The following is a 12,723-nucleotide window of genomic DNA, read 5'->3' on the forward strand; positions in this document are numbered from 1 at the left end:
GGCTGCAGGCCGTGGGTTCCCGCCTCTGCCGCTGTCCGCGCCCCACACTCAGGCAACAGTTGGTCGTGCGGGGCCGGGCGGGCTCTGGGTGGGGAGGGGGAGTCTCGCGATCGTTGAGGGGGGGTGGAGGAAAGGGGGAGGGTGACGGGGGGAGGCCATGACGTAGGGTGGGTGGACGGAAGTGGGGCAGGGTTGAGGGTTATTTAAAGAAGGGGGGGCCGAGCGAAGGGGTTGGAAGCAGAGTGATTCCCCACCCCTGCTCCATCTAGCTCTTTCCAGTGCAGCCACTGCCGCCGCCCAGGAGCCCTCATCCCCTTCCTAGCCGTCCCCCTAGCTGTCCCGCTCCAACGCCATGGAGCCGGACACCGCCGCAGTGGCAGCCACCGTGGCAGCCGCTGATGCGACCGCCACGATCGTGGTCTTAGAGGACGAGCAGCCGGGGCCGTCCACCTCTAAGGAGGAGGGAGCGGCCGCCGCGGCCACCGAAGCCACCGCAACCACGGAGAAGGGCGAGAAGAAGAGGGAGGTAAATAGGAAGGGGGTGTGTATGTGTGTGTGTGTGGTGGACAAATCCAGTGCCTGGCCCCTCCGAGGGGCCCAAACCCTGACCTTTCGGCGCCGACAGGTACCAGTAGAGCTCTGCAGGGGTGGGGGCGGCGGGCTCGGGGATGGGGGCGGTGGAACAGTCTAGCATTCACTCCCCTCCCCCTTCCTTCTCGCCGCCTGGAGGGCGGGGGCGGGGCTGGGGCGCGGGCGGGCGCGGCGAGGGGTGGAGGGGTGCCCGTTATCCCAGGGCTCGGGAGCCCTCCACAGCCCCAGGCCCCCTCTACCTTCCCGGAACTGGGGTAAAGGGTGGGGGATGGGACCGTGCAGGAAAAAGCCTCCGCCTCTCCCTCTCCCTCTCCCTTTGCTCGCTCTCCCCCCTTTCCAGTAGGCCTCTGCCTGGGAAATCTGGGCCCTTCAATCCCACATTCGCACTACAGGGGTTTGTCTGGGGCTTATTTTTGTAATTTGAATTTCAAGATGCTGATGGTTTTGGGGGATGGAGAATGATAGAGAAGACATTTATTTCTTTGGCAATGTAGGTCTTTTGGATTGCTGAATAAAAAAATCTCCCTTGTTCGTTTGATCCCCTCCTGATGAGGTGGGGGGGGATGTCACCTCGAGAAAAAGCCCTCCGAGTCGTACCCCACTAACCATATCCCACACTGAGAAGCTGTGCATGCTGGCTTAGGAAAATTTCCAACGTCTGCACCCTCACCCTCTCCGGCCCCGCCCCCGACGGTATAGTGTTTCACTCCAGGGCCACCCAAATGGTCCCCCAAACCGGCCCCAAGCCTTCCAGGCTTCTACCTCCCTCTCCTAGTGGGCGCTGCTGGTTCCCGCAGGTTTTTATTTTTTATTAAATTTTAAACCCAGCGTAGCCAGGATGAGTTGCTACTAACATGTTAGGGGACTGTTCTCCCATCTATTAAAGCCAAGTCTAAAAAATGTGTTTATTTCCATAAGACATAATTCACTTGGATCGAGCAAGACATGAAAATAAAACTACGAAAAGCTTTGAAAAATTGATATTAAAAGATAGGATGGAACATAAGGTGTTTTGATGTATAATAAAATTGCAGAACGGATCATTTATATGTGGATTTTTCCCTTTTACGGGTAGCCATATCGCAATTAAAAAATGGTGGGTAATTGAAATTATGCTTTAGAGATCTCGAGTGGCTTTGTCTGAATCACTATATGATACTTACGACCAAATGAAAAGCTTTTGCGTGAAACTAACATCTTTCGCCATGAATTAAAAGAGTAGTTTTAAATTCAGCAGTTGCTTAAGTGACATATTTTACTGTTACAAGGTTGACTAAACAGAAAGACAATTGTAGTGCTAAGTGGAAAACACACGATTTAAGATCTCTGCGGTACCTGAAGCAGTAATACAACATTGGTGATTAAAACTGGGCCGTATACCAAGCATCAATATAAATCAAATGTGAAATCAGAAATGTTTCTAGGTAACCTTTTATTTCCTAGACTCTGCAGATGTAAGTGCTGAAGTCTCATTTGTATAGCAGTAAATGTTGTGGAATTTCTAGATTCTATAAGTTTTTTGAATTGTGAAGTGTCTTGGGAGTAATAAAAAAACCTATATTAAGCACTGAGTTGATTACTATATATTCCTGAACAGCTTTAGCCTCATTAAAATTGCCCCAGTGGTACTTCATTTGTCTACACAGGATGGGGAAATGAGGTACTATATGTCAGGAACTTCCTAGACGACTAAGGTGTATTACTTTAATCACTATAACTTTCTTATTTTTATTTTTTTGAAAAATCTAAATAATTTTATACTACCTTGAATTCTCAAAGGGTGTACTAAAAGGTTAGATTAACCTTTCCCTCATGACCATCAGTTATGTTCTTACAGTGACACAAAAGCAATTGAGATCCAGCAGGTTGTTTTCCTTCAATTAAAAAAACCACTTCCCAGACACTTTGAATATTGTGCTGATTATTTTTTGTCTGCTCCCTCAATTGCCCTTCTGATAGCTATCATGTCATCTACTTTCATCGGAAGGAATTGGTTAGTTTATAATAGGACACAGATGAAACAAAATCATAAAATCATTTAAAACAACTCTAAAATACAAAAATTCCAGTGGTGCTGACCCCAAGGATAAGGGATGCTACTGCACTAGAGCACACATTTTACTCCTGGGTTTCTACTATCCCTCTTACTGTTGATCAAGTGCCTTCCTCTCTCTAGTGGTCTTTGCCCCATCATTTGCTGCTGCTTTTATTCTCTGGGGTATGGGAAACCAGATTATCAAACTAGCTAGAATTGTATATCAAATAAAAACAAATAGGCTTCAGAATGAGAATACTTTAATGCTGAACAAAGTAGATGAGATTTAGTGAACTGACTTCTTTTTTTCTGTACCAGGAATTGAACTCGGGGCACTGAACTACATCCTCAGCCCTATTTTGTATTTTATTTAGAGACAGGGTCTCACTGAGTTGTTTAGCACCTCACTGTTTCTGAGGCTAGCTTTGAACTCTCGATACTCCTGCCTCATCCTTCTGGGCATGCACTACTGGGCCAAGCATGAATTGACATTTTACATTTGGCTATTCAAAGATATTTTTGCTTACTTTGGTTCTTGGACTTAACCTGGCTTAAGTATCAATAAACCAGGTTAAATTCTATTAAAACTATTTTAAAAAAATTTTTTTAGTTGTAATGGGACACAATGTCTTTATTTTAATTTTTTTATGTGGTGCTGGGGATCAAACCCAGTGCCTCACACATGCTAGACGAGTGCTCTATTGCTGAGCCACATCCCCAGTCCCTTAAAACTGATTTAAGTGATAATTTAACATGATAAGAATTGGGAGATGATATTTTGGGTAGTGAAAAACTGAAGAAAAAGGTCATGGTCTTTAAGACAAGGTCTTTTCATGACCTTGTGTTGTATTTTCATGACATCTACACTACCAGATGATAAAATCCACAAGGGATCCATTAGAATATTTTTTAAAATATTTATTTCTTAGTTATGGGTGGACACAATACCTTTATTTTACTTTTATGTGGTGCTGAGGATCGAACCCAGCGCCTCACGCATGCTAGGTTAGAGCTCTACCACTGAGCCACAAATATTCAGTCCTCTTTATAATATTTTATTCACCTTTTATCTTTTCCTGTTTGAGAAATACATTTTGAAAACATATGCACATAGACAAATGAGAAGGTTTAGAAGGTAGGTATATTAAAATTTGTTAAGGAAGATAGTGCCAATTAAGTAATTACCCATAGCTTTTAATAATACTACTCCAGATTAGGGATATGGTATTCTACCGAAAGGTAAGCAAAGAAGTAATGAATAAAATCTTTTCCTAAAATTGAAGCTTTAATTTTGTGTAAGTGAAGCTTATTTCTCACAAATACTCATGTATAAGCGATACAGTAATTGTCACTGTTTGGAAACTTGAAAACTATAGACTTTTAAGGAATGATGAAGTTGTGGATTTTGATATCCAATTTTTTGTTGCTTTGAAAATTAAAATGAGACATAGATTATTGTTTGAAAGTGTGGGTTCAAGGTAATCTTTTGCAGATTTCTATTCCCTTTCATCCGGGATTAAAACATTTGAAACATTTTACATAGATGATCTGTACATAGGAAAGTGTATAAATCAAGGTGATTGTTCTCTGATCAGCACCCCAGAGTACGACCCTGACCAGATCAAATTTCATAATCTTAGTTTGGATTTCCTCAAAGTAGAAATTTTAGTAAATGTTGGAAGACATGCTCATTAATTCTTAGAGCCATTTTTTCTTATGTTTAACTTCCTCTTCTGTTATTAATTTTAATATAGGACTTTAGAAACAGATTGGCAAAGGCCATGTTAAAATTGACATATTAATTTTCACCAAATGATGTGTTTTGACTTATATAAAATCTTTGTTAAAACAAATACTCTTGATGTTGGTCTTATTTTTTTTTTTGGGGGGGGGGTTGTACCAGGGATCGAATTCAGGGACACTCAACCACTAAGCCACATCCCAGCCCTATTTTGTATTTTTTATTTAGAGACAGGGTCTCACTGAGTTGTTTACCTCCTGGCTGTTGTTGAGGCTAACTTTGAACTCAAAAGTTTTCCTGCCTCAGCCTCCCAAGTCTCTGGGATTACAGGCTTATTCTACCATGCCTGGCCTTGGTATTGGTCTTAATGGGTATATTTTTGTTGTCTTGATTTCTTAGAGGGGAGTATATTTATTCTTTACAGGTCCTTGTAAATGCAAGTGAGATAACCCCTCCACCACCCAGATAATTTCAGTCTTTTTAAGTTATTGGTTGATGTTTGTTTTCCCTAAATTGCAACTTTTAAAATATCAGTAGTTAATAGTTAATAGTTCTGATAAACCGCTTCTATAAATTATTTATTCAACATAGTTTTACATAGTTTTCTTTCTAGTTAGAGAAAACAAATGTTTGCCAGTAGTTTGAAGCTTTACTATTAAATCATTTAAAATATATATGATCACATTGCATTGCACAAAAATTTAAATGTTCTAGTTAGACTATGAAAACAATCTTAAAATGTCTTTTCAGGAAAAGAAATCACATTCTTTTCTTCTGAAAGTCTGGTTTGCCTCCATTACACAAAGAAGTATTTCTGAGAATTTAGTATCTACTTTTCTTGAAATCTTGGTCTGTGGTTGATGATATGAGGCTATTCTAAAAAATTAAATCTTATTTTATGGTTGCACATTTATTTATGCTTTAAATTAAAAAAGGATGAAAAGGCTCAATGATTTACCTTTGGTTTTTATTCTAATTAATGTCATTTCTCTGGCTTTTCAGATTTTTTTTATTGGACCTCAGGTGCACAGAACTGGATTAATCATAAACTCTGCTTCATAACATGATCTCATCACTGGTCCATGCACGTCCCACATTGATTTATTTATTAAATTATTTAATTACCCTTCACTTTCTTCAAGCGAGAATGATGACCAATTTAAAGACCTTGCTTTGCAAGTTGATGATATTTATTTCCTTTGAAATTCTAGAAAAACATTTCTCCGTTTCAACTCAAACTTGGTACTAAAGCTTCTAAATCTGAAAAGGAAATGGACCCAGAATATGAAGAGAAAATGGTAAATAGACTCTTGGGTAGGATAGCGAATGCTATAGTTAATTTTTATAGAGGAGATATGAAAGATGAAAAACCAGATGTATATTTATAATGTATAGAGAACCAGGTTTTTGAATTGAAAATTAATTTCATATATTAATCTATCATAATAAGTTTTTTCAAGTAAATTAATCTAATTTTCAGATGAGATAATAAAAGATCAGGGAAACTATATGGAATAGTTGAAACTAGAAGCCACATCTCACTTTGTTTAGTGCTATCTATCCCATAATAAGGTGTTTTATAATAGAAGTATTTTATCCACTGGTGATGAAAATATCAATGACATTATCACTGTAGCCTTGTGACTTGAGAGAAATACAGTGAGAAAGCTGGATTGATATTTCTATCTCCTCCTTGCTTTGGATATATGAATGTATGTTATACATTAAAGAAATAGGTAATATGATAAGGCACTTTTTAAGGAAAGTATATTTGCACAGTTCTTGAAAGTATTACTTAAAAATATAATGGTTATACCTACATATTGCTTTGCTATTCATTTAATTATTTAATTTTTAGTTGCTAAGAAGTTAACAGGTAGTTGAAAATGATTTTCCCCCTAAGGGGTTGTTTTTGCAGCCGTGTTATTAAAATAAATAGAAATAAAGTGTGTTTTTTAGTTGTTGTTAGCTGTTCCGTAAGACTCTATCCCTTAATGTTTATGGCCACTTCTAATGAGACAGTTAATGTTTTAACAATTCTAAAAACAACATTCCAGTGTGGATAACATAAAAATGGAAAGTTTTTGGCTTCCTTCCAGCTAGAGGTCTGAATATATTTGTCTTAACTCTTGTATTTATGTTAATGAACTCTTCTGTAAGTTTCTGGTGGTATTAATTATGCATCTTTCATTAGCAATCAGCTATTCTCTACCCTGTGGTCAGAAAGTGAGTTTAAAAAAAAACTCATCTTCATTTTTTTCTTTATGTAGAATGATGTGTCTTTTGATCTTTTAAGATTTTTGATTGACTCAAAGTTTATTGTATCTATATTGTACAAGTTGTATGTCCTTTTACAGTTTATTGAGAACTTATAATAACATATCAGCTTTAAGTAGTTAATATATGTTAATAATTTTGTGTATATGTGTGTGTATGTGTGGGTATTCTTTTTACTCAATCCTGTCCCCTTTGGGGAGATACTTTACATACTGCTAGAATAAAATGAAATTTTCCGGATCACTGTAATGGAGAAGAATGTTTATTATATTATTGTATACGACATTAAAATATTTTGAGAAAAGATGGTATTGTATTCTTAGATTTTAATTTCTAGATGAAGCTTGAAAATATGGTTTGTATATATCATAGTTAATTTGTGTTTCTATATTTGGGATATATTATATATTTGATGCTTAATTTTCTTACTACTTAGAAGAGGAAAATCATGCTTTGGAAAGAGGATTTGTTTTCTGATTTGAACTGTTTAAGAAGGGTACTTGTTTTTTTTGGAGGAGGGATACTGGGGTTTGAACTCAGGGGCACTCAACCACTGAGCCACATTCCCAGCCCTATTTTGTATTTTATTTAGAGACAGGGTCTCACTGAGTTGCTTAGTGCCTTGCTTTTGCTGAGGCTGGCTTTGAACTCATGATCTTCCTGTCTCAGCCTCCCTAGTTGCTGGGGTTACAGTCATTGCCACTGCACCCAGCCAGAAAGGTACTTCTTTTGGGGGAGTACTGGATATGGAACCCAGGACCTTGGCACATGCTCTACTACTGAGCTATAATCTCAGCCCAAAAGAATGGTATTTTGGGGGCATTTACTGTCTGTCAGATCATTTGGGTTCTATTCAAACTATTTGAAAAACATTTTCAAATTCTGCTACTTACTGGCTGTGGAAACCTGAGCTAGTTCCTTATCCTCACTGTGCCTCAGTTTTATCATCTGTAAAATAGGGATGACATTAGTAACTACCTCATAGATTTCTTAAAGAAATTCAATATATGTTTAAAGCACTCAGAATATTGTACAAAGTGCAATATAAATACAAAGTAGCTTGAATGAATAAAAAAAAAATCTTTACTTTTTCTTTTGTTTTGTGAATTAGAAAGCAGACCGAGCAAAGAGATTTGAATTTTTACTGAAGCAGACAGAACTTTTTGCACATTTCATTCAACCTTCAGCACAGAAATCTCCAACATCTCCTCTGAACATGAAATTGGGACGTCCTCGAATAAAGAAAGATGAGAAACAGAACTTAATTTCTGCTGGAGAGTATGTTGGCATTCCTCTCTCTTTCTCCTTTTTCTCTTCCCCTGCTTTCTGTTCTTCCCCTGTCCTCCCTCCCTTTTCCTCCATTTGGTATTCTATATTGAAAATAAGTTTATTGCCAATGTAAATATGTTTTTGAGATAAACAACATTTTTTATTCTCACCAGAAATAAACAGTACCAATGTAGGACAGTTCTATCTAATTCTGAACAAGACCCTAGATGACTCATTCTTTTTCTGTGAAAGATGTTAGCAGTGCACACTGACTAAATTGACACCTTAGCATTTGAGGTGAATGTGACTGTGTTTCTTTCTTTTTTTTTTTTTTTCAATTCAGCTATCGCCACAGGCGTACTGAACAAGAAGAAGATGAAGAGCTACTGTCAGAGAGTCGGAAAACATCAAATGTTTGCGTGAGATTTGAGGTGTCCCCTTCGTGTAAGTACTTCATCACCTTGGTGATTTATTTTTCAGTTTGATTTTAGAAAAGTTTTACTTGATTGTTTTAATGAAAGCATGAGACATCCTTAATCTTTTTCAGATGTGAAAGGAGGACCCCTGAGAGATTATCAGATTCGAGGGCTAAACTGGTTGATCTCCTTATATGAAAATGGAGTCAATGGTATTTTGGCTGATGAAATGGTAAGGAGATGGTACTTTTTAGTATAGGTTTAAAATACCTAAGTTGACCTGTTCCTAACTTCCATACACACCCAGAAACTTTATTTAGTTATTATAATGAAATTATTTAAGTAACTGATGAGCACAAAATTGTTACTGAGATTTTTGTCAAATGGTACAAAAACCATTGTACTTTTGTTTTTGTTTGTACTTTGTCTTCCAGGAAGCACAGAGCCAAGTTGAATTCCCACATGGATCATCTGTGTACCCTTTGATGGTCTGCCCTTTGTGTCTTTTCTTTACCTTTAGAATTACTTATTTTCCTTGGTACTTCTTTATTTCTGTTTTACTGTTAATTTGTGTACCATGTTTTCATTGTAGGCTACCTGACATCCTTTTGGGAATGATGTGGGGTATATAAACCAAACAATAAGTGAATGAATGAATACATTGATTAATGAATAAATGTAAATGTCTAGATTTATGAGTAATCAGAAAAAGACTACATGGACTAAGGAGCAAGTCAGGATCAATGTCAAGTCTTGAAACAGTGGAGTGCCAGGTGGAAGTCAGAAATAAGCTAAAAGAATCATGGACATATAAGTAAAATAACCAAAGAGGAGAAAGTAAAGCCATGGAAGATGCTACTTAAGCAGATGAAGGGAGTATATGAAAGCCTAGATTTGTGTTTTAAGACCAAATTAGTAAAATTGGATTTAAGAGAAAACAGAGGAAGTTCTAGATCTGTTTAACCCAACAACATCATATTTATGAGACTCTGGAGTCACACTTGCAGTCACTTACTAAAGGGCCATGTAACAACATTTGCCTTATGGTGTCTTATATAGTTGTCATTCCCATAGGTACTTTTCCCTGGGTGAGCAGCTATTAGGTGTGTGGCACAGGATCCTTTAAATAAAGGGTCAGCAGCTTCTTATACTTACATATTCTGATTTGGGGGACTCTAGTCAGCTCAGAGGGGGAGAAACTTAGTTAATATGTCAATAGGAGGACCAAGATTATTTGCCCCAAACACTTTGTAGTTATAACTGGTCTAAGGTGAAGGCTCTAGAGATGTTTAAAGATCCTGTTAACACCAGATATATATTTTTTTAATTATTAAAAAAGAGAAAGTCGGGCTAGGGTTGTGGCTCAGAGGTAGAGCACTCACCTAGTGTGCTCGATTAGCATGCGTGAGGCACTGGGTTTGATCCTCAGCACCACATAAAAATAAAATAAAGATATTGTGTCTATCTATAACTAAAAAATAAATAAGTAAAAAAGGAGAAAGTCACCTAAAAGGACCATAGAAAATTTGAAAAAATAAAGAAAAAATAAAATAAAATTATAATTATGATGTCTAGAAATAACCACAAGTGACATTTTGCCATATTCCTTTTTAGTCTTTTTCTTTTGGATATGTTTATTTTGCATAGTTGAGATCACATTGTATAAATAATTTTGCATTATGATTTCTTCACATTTATACATTTTTCCATGTAATTAGAATATTTTGTAAAAAATAACTTTTTTTTACTGCAGAATAATCCTAGGGAGGTACCATAATTTTATTCCACCTTTATTACTGTGTATTTTAATTGCTTGATATGTAGTATGAATACAATTTTGTTTTTCTGTATCAGATTATTTCCATAGGATTCCTGAAAGTGGTATTACTTTGTTAAGGAGTATAACCATTTTAAGGTTTTGATGCATATTGTCCATGAGACCCATCTCATGGACATATCAGATAAGATAAACCCTATTAAAATTGTTTTCACGGCTGGGGCTGTAGCTTAGTGGTAGAGTGCTTGCCTAGCATTTGTGAGGCACTAGGTTTCATCCTCAGCACCACATAAAAATAAACAAATAAAAAAAAGGCATTGTCCATCTACAACTACAAAATAATTGTTTTCAGCTTAGTTTATAAAGAGAAGTATATACTTTATACAGAGATAAAGCCAAAAGCCGTTATTGATTGATTGATTGATTGAGCCCTGCATTGAATCCTGGATTGAATGTAGGGCTTCATGAATGCTAGCTAGACAAGTGCTCTATCACTGAATTATAATTCCAGCCCAAAAAGCTGATTTAAAAGGCCAAACAGTATAGCGTGTAGTTACCTTTCTCATGGGTTAGGTGGCAAGTTCGATATCTATTTTTTAATTGTCCACTAGACTAGTGATCTTTAAATGTCTGGCTTCAAATCTATGTTCTTTTGTGGTTCTTGACATCTTTAAGAATGTGGCATGTAAGTACAGAGCTGCAAGTCCCGGAGATGCATAGCCTGAATATTTAATGCCTGGGCTGTGATAATGTTGGGGAGAATAAGAAAGAAACACTGATATCTAAGCAGGCTGCTGAAGAAAATCTGTCTTTGTGACACACACACACACACACACACACACACACACACACAATTCCTAGCTTTGAAATTACTAGAAAAATTACATATTAGCTTGCTTGTTCCTTTAGGAACAAAAATGTCCTCAATAGGGGCTGGGGCTGAGGCTCAGTGGTAGAGCACTGCCTAGCACATGTGAGGCCCTGGGTTTGATCCTCAGCACCACATAAAAATAAATAAACAAAATAAAGGTATTGTGTCCAACTACAATTAAAAATAAATGTTTAAAAAAAATGCCCTCAATAGAAAGTTACATGGTTAAGCAGCATTTGGAGTTCAGGTTCTTGGTTTCTTTTTATTCTCACAGTAAGTACTCAATTGAAATGAGAGAGAGAGAGAGAGAGTGTGTGTGTGTGTGTGTTTGTGTGTTGGCGGGGGGGGGGTGTTGCTTTATAAAAAGACCTTTTTCCTTCCATTGGTAAAAACATAATTCTCACTGTGAGGTAGTTGACAACTATCTTTTGTAATGTTACCAACAAATTCTTTCACTAAAGAAAGTACATTTATGGATCTTTTTCCCCCTTGTGATGATAATGCAGGGACTTGGTAAGACTTTACAAACGATTGCTTTGCTTGGTTACCTGAAGCACTACCGAAACATTCCTGGACCTCACATGGTTTTAGTTCCAAAGTCTACTTTACACAACTGGATGAATGAATTTAAACGATGGGTCCCGTCTCTCCGTGTTATTTGTTTCGTCGGAGACAAAGATGCAAGAGTAAGTGAGAAACAAGTTTAAAAAGGGCAGTCAAGAATAACATCATATACGTAGTATTGCTGTTAAAGACTTAGGTCAACTACTGCTATTAAATAATTTTTAAGTACTTTGCATTCATTATTAATTATCACAACATCCTATGAGGTTGATATATTACCTATTAAAAACAGACAATCTATTATTATGCTTCATCTGGACTTATTTATTTTTTATATATTTATTTATTTTTATGTGGTGCTAAGGATCGAACCCAGAGCCTCACACATGCAAGGCAAGCGCTCTACCACTGAAGCTACATCCCCAGCCCACTTACTTATAACTAGTTTATTAACTTAAGCATTTTAAAATTTTATTTTTAAGTGACTTTTAAAAAATTTTATTGGTAGTCTGTGTTCTCACTGAGTCTATCGTTTGTGTTATTTTGAAGCCAGAAATGTATAAATTTGTATAACTTAAAGTTTTAAATTTTGTCTTGGTATAGTAATAAGTACTCACACATACACAAATGGAATCTTTCATATATACCAAGAGCCTTATATTTTGTGTTTATGCAAGACATATACATATCTGTGTATATTTTCAGATAATATTAGAAACTCGGGTTTCGGGAGGAGGTATTTAAATTAGCCCTTCATCAATCTTGTAGGCTACAATTATTTTAGGATGTAGAATTAATCTAAAAATATTAAATTATGCAAATATATAGAATGAATAATCAGCTTAGAAAGTGTATTATTAAACTTTGTCTTTATTTTGCCTCCAGAGAACACAGGAAAGTGTTATTTTGTTTTACATATTTAGATAGGTTATCAAAAGATAGTCTCAAAAGAATAGTATCATAATGAATTATGTAATTTTATCCTCATCATTTTGCTTGAAGAAAAAGTACTTAAATTTATTTAAATTTAACTTATAAATAATTTAAATAGTGAAATGCTGAGTTCATAAATTTAGAATTACAGCTTGTTTTGACTATGCCTAATATTTCCCAATAGGAAATTTGTCACTATGAAGAACTCTTTCTGGTCACTGCTGTTATTCAATATAATACCACTGTTTA

General features: G+C 36.6%; 1 protein-coding gene and 1 non-coding gene across 4 annotated transcripts in view; one reads left to right on the forward strand and one right to left on the reverse strand.

Annotated features, from left to right (window-relative positions):
• Positions 1–229: 229 nt before the first annotated feature.
• Positions 230–12,723, forward strand: part of Smarca1 (SNF2 related chromatin remodeling ATPase 1) — a 79,593-nt gene continuing 67,099 nt past the window's right edge. For 2 of the 3 annotated variants that reach the window (XM_077793735.1, XM_026413817.2), the window contains exons 1-6: positions 230–526; positions 5,579–5,665; positions 7,756–7,922; positions 8,257–8,357; positions 8,461–8,561; positions 11,484–11,663. In XM_077793735.1, coding sequence (XP_077649861.1) covers positions 353–526; positions 5,579–5,665; positions 7,756–7,922; positions 8,257–8,357; positions 8,461–8,561; positions 11,484–11,663 — 810 coding nt within the window. In that variant the 5' untranslated portion in view covers positions 230–352. The remainder of the gene's footprint in view (positions 527–5,578; positions 5,666–7,755; positions 7,923–8,256; positions 8,358–8,460; positions 8,562–11,483; positions 11,664–12,723) is intronic. The other variant, XM_026413819.2, reaches the window with a different exon arrangement.
• On the reverse strand, positions 5,379–5,450 carry LOC113200411 (small nucleolar RNA SNORD112). The gene has a single exon (XR_003303050.1). It is a non-coding gene; the product is annotated as a small nucleolar RNA SNORD112 (small nucleolar RNA).

Source organism: Urocitellus parryii, chromosome X (genome assembly GCF_045843805.1).
Source record: "Urocitellus parryii isolate mUroPar1 chromosome X, mUroPar1.hap1, whole genome shotgun sequence".
Taxonomy (NCBI): Eukaryota; Metazoa; Chordata; class Mammalia; order Rodentia; family Sciuridae; genus Urocitellus; species Urocitellus parryii.